General features: G+C 31.0%; 2 protein-coding genes across 2 annotated transcripts; both read right to left on the reverse strand.

The window, feature by feature from the left end:
* Positions 1 to 366: 366 nt before the first annotated feature.
* LOC147387945 (WRKY transcription factor 71-like) lies at positions 367 to 4,926 on the reverse strand. The gene is made up of 3 exons (XM_086421877.1): positions 4,404 to 4,926; positions 3,813 to 3,956; positions 367 to 1,362 (listed from the first exon to the last, which is right to left on the reverse strand). The coding sequence occupies exons 1-3, from the start codon at positions 4,850 to 4,852 to the stop codon at positions 999 to 1,001; spliced, it is 957 nt and encodes a 318-aa protein (XP_086278003.1). The 5' UTR covers positions 4,853 to 4,926; the 3' UTR covers positions 367 to 998.
* Positions 4,927 to 6,141: 1,215 nt separating this feature from the next.
* On the reverse strand, positions 6,142 to 8,191 carry LOC147387946 (putative transcriptional regulator tpeD). Its single transcript, XM_086420257.1, has 2 exons — positions 6,604 to 8,191; positions 6,142 to 6,518 (listed from the first exon to the last, which is right to left on the reverse strand). The coding sequence occupies exons 1-2, from the start codon at positions 8,189 to 8,191 to the stop codon at positions 6,142 to 6,144; spliced, it is 1,965 nt and encodes a 654-aa protein (XP_086276383.1).
* Positions 8,192 to 9,109: the final 918 nt, after the last annotated feature.

Genomic DNA, 9,109 nt, shown 5'->3' on the forward strand with positions numbered 1-9,109 from the left:
CTAGATAATTCATTTTTTTTATTTTCTATTTCCTTTTTCAATTACGATGTTGGTTAGATTTTCTCGAAATACCTAAAATGCATATATTATAGATGTGAAATGGACAATCAGATCAAAAGTTATGATTACATATTAAAAAAATTCAAATTTCAACTTCATTCTTCATTATTTTTATTATAATCATAGAAATAAATTAAAAATTACATCTAGATATTCAAAATTAGAAATATATCAATCTCCATTTGTCATGTACGGCCAAAAATCGTCGGAATTAATCTAAATCCCAGTTGGAAAACCTAAATTTGTTAAGAAGATGAGAAAAGGGTAATCTAGATTTTTCAAAAACATTATAAGGTGAGAAGAGCTTCAGCGAACCCTTAAGAAAAGGAAAGTTTACTAAATGGACTATCAATAACTGTCCAAAACTTAGGTATTATTTAAAAAGAAATCACTCCACCGTGGGGTCCTTTAAGTAATTGTCCCGTTATCATTTAGTCAACAAAAAACACTAGTGGAAGGCTGGAAGCACTTGTTGCGTCTGGTAGGCCCATCCATACGTTCCTCTTTTTTTTTTTCATACTAGAAGAACCTTATCTCCCTTGTTTTCCTCATAAAACCCAACAACTCAGGTGCCTTCCCAATTCCATATTTCCATTTCATTCTTTCCTTCAAGAACCTAACACATTAATTGCATTTGTGGCAAAAGCAAGCGTTCCTCTTAGAAATAGCTTTCTATTCTAGGACCTATATCAAGCCCATCTCCTGCCATTTAAAGCTTTATATTTCCTTTAGTAGCAATCTCAAACAGACATCTTTCCTTCAACAAAGACATAATCAGTCACCTTTTCATGTGATGAATTAAAGTGGGTTTTGTAAGATATAGACGAAATTTGTATTATTTAACAAGTCAGAAAGATGAAATTAAGACTCTTTTGTACCATACAAGTATCGGTTTATGTATGCAAAATTAAATAAGAGAGAGAGAGAGAGTATAAGCTTCACTGTTGTTGTTGATGTTGTTCATGGGTGAATGAGGGAACCATGTCTTGCAAAAGGCCATAGTCAGGAAATTGGAGCTGATGAAGTGTAGTTAGGTTTTGGGTATGCATGGAACTTGTGTTACCTTGATTGTTATTTATAGGGGGAACTTGAACTAGTAGCTCTTGAGGGAAGCTTGGATCTGATTGTGGTGATGGTAACATAGAAGGTGCTAACATTCTGGCAGCATTCCCTCGAAGAGTCGCTGGACTATGATGGTTATGTCGGCCTTCGTATGTTGTAATCACGATCGATGAATCTTGGAACGATCTCTCTACACGTTTTTTCACCATGCATTTCTGGCTGGTGCATCGATAATAACTTCTGCAATGGTAAATAAAGAGAAATTTGGGAATTAAAATGAATAGTGAGCCAAAATTAAAATTTCTTCAAACATTGATCACGTTTCGGGAAATTTCTCAAGAAACAAACTTTAATATAATAAAATCTAATTATATCTATATAATAAAACACAACTGTAAGACTCACTTTGCTCATATTAACAACTATTTTTTTCCTTAGGTGGGGTCTTCACTACTCTCTCTTTACTCTTCAACTTTATTGTCTTTTCTCTCCTCCCTCTTTACTATTAAAAAATGCAGATTTACCAAAACATTCACAACATTTCGAATATTTACCAAACTGGTACACTATATAGCAAATAATTCCGAAAACGGTAAATTTACTGTTTTCGGAATTAATTTTTTTTACCAAAACAGTAAAATGTATTTTTGTTTTTATCGAAAATACCCTTTTTTATTTTTTGACTGAAATTATGAAAATAAAATTGATTTCGGTAAAAAAAAAAATTGTAAATACATATGATTGTTGGATTACCGAAAGAGAGTGAATCTTTTTAGTTGGATTTTCATTTTTTTAAGGTTAAAATTGTAAATACATATGTAAAACAAAAAAAGGGTATTTTCGGTAAAAAAAAAATACATATTACTATTTTTACTGTTTTGGTAAAAAAAATTAATTCTGAAAACTGTAAATTTACCGTTTTCGGAATTATTTGCTATAGTGTACCGTTTTGGTAAATAATTTTGAAAACTCTACCGTTTTGGTAAATTATTCTTAAAAAAAGAGTTTAGACATCACTGTTTAAATGATGTCAATAGTTAAAAAAAGTGATGTCTATTCTTCAGATTAAAAAAATGTATGAAAAAGACGATTTTTAGACATCGATTAAAAAATTAATGTCTAAACACTAAACATAAACCGCTGTCTAAATTCCTGCACTTTTTGACGTGATCCCTCCACCTATGAGAATTGTACTTTAGTTGTTAGTTATTTTAAAATTTGATGTTCATTTTAAAAACAAGAGTAATGTCTAAAGTCTTTTTTCTGGTAGTATATCTTTTTTTTTTTTCAATAATACCGTATAACTTATATCCCTTTAACTTTACTATCTTTCCTCTTTTACTCTCTTTATAACCCTAAAGAGGATGTTTGAACTCTAGTTTTATCATATTCTTCAAAGAAAGTGATTTAATATAACACAATATATCTTATTCTAATAGTTATATCAAACTATACTTCAATAGTTATATTGAAATAAATTCAGAGAGGTTGATTCAAATTTGTAAAACAAATTAAAGCACAAAGGATATGAAGCAATTATAGTACAGGGAAATAATTTTCTAGGATCACCATGTATATTATGATCTAACTCATGCCTTACTAGCCAAGCAGATGAACGTACTTCATCTGCTTGATCTCTCCCTCTAAGTCACGAAATTAAAATGTTTATGAACCCTCTCTCTAAAATTCAAGTTGGATGTTCTACTGTGCATATGCATATCAATAATCATTTGTTTTGATTTTACATACATTTTATCTAAACAAATTTTTTTTTTTTTTTTTTGTGGGGGGGGGGGGGAATATTCACATTATGGAGAATATCCTGACTCTCAATAATTATCTATTTTTGCTAAGCAAGTGATTCATTAATTAAAAAATAGTATACACCGAGAATTACAGGTGTCTTGGGGTTGGAACATTCATCCAATCTCAATAATTACATAGAGGTCCCAATTTCATTAATTCTTTATATCTGTATTTAACATTTACTACAAATTAAATTTATGAATATTGATCAGTTTTCTCATCTCTATGGTCCCTATCTTATCAGTATTAATAATAGTAATGTAGGGCTGATATCAATTATTTGAATTAAAGGAATCCCTTCTATTCATTTGAAAAAGCATAAATATCTCATGCAGTTGAAATTTAATTTCGAGAAAAAAAAAAAGGAAAATCTTAATTGGGTACATGTGATTCACACTTCTTTGGATTGAAACAATATTTCAAAACTCGAAAACTTGTCTCAAATGCCCATTGAATCAAATCAAGTTAATGACTCACGAGTCAACTTACACAAGTCAATAAATTATACATTACAATAGTTAATATACTTTTTTAACATTTTAAATTTAAAAACACATTTAAGTTCTGTTTTGCACAAAATGAGCATTAATATAATATACACATGCAGGCCAAATTTCCAATATGACTTTGAGAGTTTCCAAGTCAATTTGGTTATTTTCCAACTTGACGAGGTAAATTGACTCATTTCGATTTTTATAACCAAGTCATCTTAAATTCCATGGACTTCAAACAGTTTAGCCAAGTTTCAAGGTGACGCGTTGTGTTTTAATTCAGACAAGCATACAAAATATCTTACATCATTAAAATTTTGCATCCAAAATATCTAAATTGAGAAATTTTATTTTGTAAATTTTGATTATAGTTGTGTTCCAAAACATACAAACCTTGGATAAGGGCTGTTCTTGACTGCCTTCTGCCCATATTTTCTCCATCTGTATCCATCTTCAAGATGATCAACTTCGCTCTTAGTGGAGAACGCGAATCGAGGTTCTCTTTGACGTTTCTCTAATTTCATTTTTGGTTTGTTCCTGATGAGTTTTAACCAAATAAGTTCTAATACACAACACAATCCATTAACAAGTTAAGAAGAACCACATACTACAAAGTTGATGGCATATACACTAGTATCCTTCCCCTTAATGGATACAAAATTAAAGCTGATATTATGAAATATGAATAGAAATATAATTAAGGGTCTATTTAGAATTTTAGATGAATAACCACAATCTTAGAAGTATTCATGGTTTAAAGCTTCGTATCGTATTAGAATGTTTTGCTCACTAAAACAAAACATCAAATGTTTCAGAAATATTTTAGATTGTCTCAAAACATTTCGGTTGAGACTGTCTTAATTTTTTTTTTCTTAACCAAGATTTTAATGAAAATCATTTGCTTTCTTAGTAAAAAAAAAAATACTAAAAATAAGAATAATTATGAACTTCAAAAATATTAGAAATTCAATTCCATTTTCATACCCTTTCGGCTTCTCATCTTTCTTAGTACTCTTCGTCGTCTCTTCTTCAGCGGCGTCTCTCTCATTAGAAGATGAATTTGACACCGAAGAATTCGGTGTCATCGGAATATCACCACCCTCCAATATTGATTCTCCAAGACCACCAGTTTTCTGACCAGCACCACCACCATCAACAGAAGAGAGAACTTCAGACGGTGAGCACGACATGTCGAAGGCCATTTTTAGTGTGTTATAATCCATGGAACCATACAGTGATTCAGTGAAGCTCATGTGCGCTGGATCAAACCCATGTAGATAGTTAGATGATGAGTATGGGATGTTTGGAGCCATCTGATCAAAAGAAGATGATGGATCACTAGAGAATGGAAATCTAGTACCACTTATGTTGGTTTGATCATTGTTATGGTATGGGTCATGGTGATGGTGGTGATCTAGGGTTTTATCAGACATGGATTGTTGAAGAAGAAACGGACACAAAGAAGGCTTTGTTAAAGATCTTTAAACAGAGAGAAGAGAGGAGAGGAGAGGGTTTAACTTTGAAGAGTCTTAAAATGACCGGTAATAAACGGTGACAAGGATGATTATTGGTCAGGTCAATGTTAAAAACTTGACTTTTGTCATGAAAGATCATGGGATTTACACGTGTCTATTAAAGGGCACCGGCATTTGACCGTAGGTAGTTTGGACTAGACACGTGCATGACCTATTGTGGCTGAGATTTAGTCGCTTTTGCTTATGGGCGTCTGACGTCGACTTTCTTTATTCCGAATTATCTGACGACTTTTGTGTCAAAGTCTGTAAAAAAAAATAGTAATAATTTACTGGGTACACACGTGCGATGCATGTGATATCAAATAAGAATTTAGTACATGAATCGTCTAGTTGCAGAATAGTAGTTGTCAGTGTGTCACGGCCGTATTTTTTCGAAATGAGATCATGCGATGTAAATGGGTGCTAATCCACAAGTAAGTCTGTAAAAATGATCGTATACCACAAATGTAGCAAACAAAGATGGTAATAGGGCAACACGAGATAAAGTCTGGAGATAACTTTGTTGATATAATATTGATTACACGAAGTAACACGTTACAAAAACAAATAGGTGTGTTACAATCAACTGATGATCTTTGACATGCGGGACTTTTACATAGTTTGACGCAAGGGCTCGAGTCAACGTGAATGTAGGTCAAGGATTGGGAAGCACTAGACACCTTTCCTACAAAGTGTATGTTAAGTTTTTCTTAGATTTTCAGAAGGAAACATTAAAAGTGGAGGCCAGTCATACTCATAGTTAGCAATTCGGTGGACGGGAAAGAAACGGTACGAAAATAAATCGGATACTATTCGGAATAACGATGCACCGGTTCGTTTGAAAATTCGGTGAAAAAAAACGTAGTACGGTAAAAATACGATATGAAAATCATTCGAGAATGATTCGGATCCAACAATTTTTAAAACTTTCAAAAATTCGGATATATAAAACATATGATATGACCTAACAATTATAATATACTAATCAAATTATTAATACTTAAATTAAAAATATCTAAAGTAAACAATTCACAATCACATTCATCCAATAAAATATATATTCGCAATTAAAGATTTAATTTTAATTCATCTAATAATCAATGTAAATGAAAAGTATGAAACATAATATACTAATTAATGTCAAAATCATCATGTCACATAACCTAATTAAATTCAAAAAGAAATTTCGTGTTGTTTCTAAAAAGTTATTAATGCGAAGTAGATGGACCAAATAGCTCGTCAAAAAGAATATCTTCACGACTAGGTGTAATTTCGTCTTCTTTTTCAAGCTCTTCACGACCATCATCAACGTATTCTGGAAGCTCCCCAAGTTGTTCAAGATTAATTATTTTTGTATCACGTTTTTCAAGATCACCACAATTAGTCTTCATCTTTGAATTCATCCTTATGTAAATCAAATCTTCTAGCATAGAAGGTGTCAATCTATTTCTCCTCTTCGTTTGTGCAGCTTCAAATGCACTCCAATTTCTCTCACATGATGAAGAACTACATGGTTGACTTAAAATACGAATTGCAACCTTTTGAACTATAGGAATTGATCCACCATTTTGTAACCACCATATACCTATATGTAAGTTAAAAAAAAATGAAAAATACATTATTTTCTATTTGTAATTAATAAATAACTTGAAAATAAATGCAATACTTACGAGGGTGAATTGTTTCCATCTGATCTCTTGCTAGAGTAGTAAAAATATCTGAACTTTGAGTATTGTACTCTGTTATTTGTGTACCAAATGCCCTACGCTCATCACTTGTGTCAAACATTTTCTCAACAACAAAAAGTAACTCTTTTCTAACTTCCGGACTATCATATCTAATTTTTCTACTTGACATTAACAACGGATTCAGAAATGCAGCAACCGCATGAACATTATGAATAATATTTGTATCTCTTTTTGAATTAAATAATTCCCACAGTTTTATGTATCTTGATTGATTATTATCACATCGATGCTTTAATGACTCCTTTGCTCTTTCCATCGCTTCATACAGGTATCCCGTAGTTGATCCTTCACCATCAACCAAACGAAGTACTTTAATTGTAGGCTGTAGTGCTGAAATCACTTCACTTCCATCGCTCCAAAATGTAGTTCCTTGAATTGTATTTGTTATTTTCTTTTCCATCTCAGAAGTAGAATATTTTATGTTTCTCCACTCAGGTGATGCAATCATTTGGCGCAACTCATCTTCAACTTCTAAAATCGATTGAAGCATTAGAAAATGATATGCAAATCTAGTCTTACAAGGCCTTTTTAACTCTCTTTCATTTGTCATCTTTCTCATCAATGCCAAGACTGTAGTATATTTGTACATGTAATCCACTATTTCTTTTGCATCATCAAAAACCCTTTGTACCCAATCAACTTCCTTATATATATCTTTAAGAAGCAATTGTACTCCATGTGCAGCACATCGTGTTTTATAAATATATGGATACAATTCCATAACCATTTGACCAGCACTTTCATAGTTAGATGCATTATCCGTGATAATTTGCACAACGTTCTTCGCTCCAATCTCTTCTATGATATTACAAAATAAGTCTCTAAGATACATACCCGTCTTTCTCTCACTTGACTCTTCAAATGATTTTAAAAAGATAGCACCTTTTGGAGAGTATGCAATCATGTTTATAAAAGATCGTCCTTTCAAATCAGTCCAGCCATAAGACATAAGTGTGCATCCTGATCCCATTCGAACCCAATAATCTTTAATTTCTGAAACATATTGCTCAACTTCTACCTTGGCATTGTGCACTAATTTTGTACGTAAAGTTGAATATGATGGCACTGAATAACCAACACCATAATTTGAAAGAGCCCTGCAGAATTCAATAAATGATGCATCTTGAATAATATTAAATGAAATATTATTCATAAAGAATGCTTGAGCAAGTGCCCTATCTACAAATTCTTTATCTTTCTTGTGACACATTGCTGGTACTATTGTTTGATGTAAACCCGATGTCGAATCTTGTTCCACAGATTGTGATGAAAATGATGTTGTCTTTCTTTTTTTGTTAAAATCGCCACTCTCTCTAATAGCCAAAAGAGCTGCAGCTTGAACGTCATCTGGTACAGAAGGACAACATGCAATATCCCGTCCTGGTTGTTGAGATAAATGAGACTTCACTCTTGCCACTCCCCCGGGATAATCCTTATTACAAAATTTGCAAATGAAACGTCCTTTTAAATCTTCTGCATATTCCCAAAATTTATCCTTTCTTCTCACCATTTTTTTCTACAATAGTAATACATAATATTAATGGAAGAACCACTTTTATGTTAAAAGTGAGCAACAAACTACCCTTCTAAAAAATTATTAAAATAATATAAGTCATTTAAATAATTTCATCCATTAAACATTTCTTTAAACAAGCAATGGGGATTGAGAAGAGAAAATAATATTTATAAAAATCAGACTCCTAGAATGTAACCTTTTAATATTCTTCATCTACAAATTTTGTTTCAAATAAAAAATATGGGTTTTCAATTCTCAAAAGAACAAAATAATATTTTTCTTATTAATTAAATATTTGTAATCTCTACTCTCCATCATTAATACATGGACAAAGACAAAGACAAAGAGAACCAATTCTAAAAGAAAAAAAATGCTATTTTCTTACATTAAGAAAAAAATACTATTTTTTTACATTAAAAAAAATACACTAGTTGACACTTAATATTTTTTTCTCATTATTATTTTATTGTATTTTCTAATTTTCATTATCAAATTATTGTTTTTAAAAGATTTTTAACTAATTTTTTATTTGAGAAAAAGTGTCCAATAAATTAAAAGTTGTGTCCAATAAATATGTCCAATAAATTAATTTTTTATTTGGGAAAAATGCAAGAAAAACAATTGTATCAAATAAATTAATTTTTTATTTGTAAAAAATATAAGAAAAGCAAACATAAGTCTGTGTGACTGTGTCAAATAAATAAATTTTTTATTTAAAAAAAAGTATTAGAAAAGTAATCATGATGTTGTCTTATTCACAAGTGTACTCTATATTTTTTAAATTATATTTTTTCAAACAATGTGTACTGACTACTCATTAATGAGGTTAAGTTCTCACCACAAAAGTTTGTTTCTGCAAACAATATTTAATTGATTCGTACTTCTCATTAAATTTGTTTTAAATTTTTTTTT

Source organism: Akebia trifoliata, chromosome 13 (genome assembly GCF_017979445.1).
Source record: "Akebia trifoliata isolate Shusen 1 chromosome 13, ASM1797944v1, whole genome shotgun sequence".
Lineage (NCBI taxonomy): Eukaryota > Viridiplantae > Streptophyta > Magnoliopsida > Ranunculales > Lardizabalaceae > Akebia > Akebia trifoliata.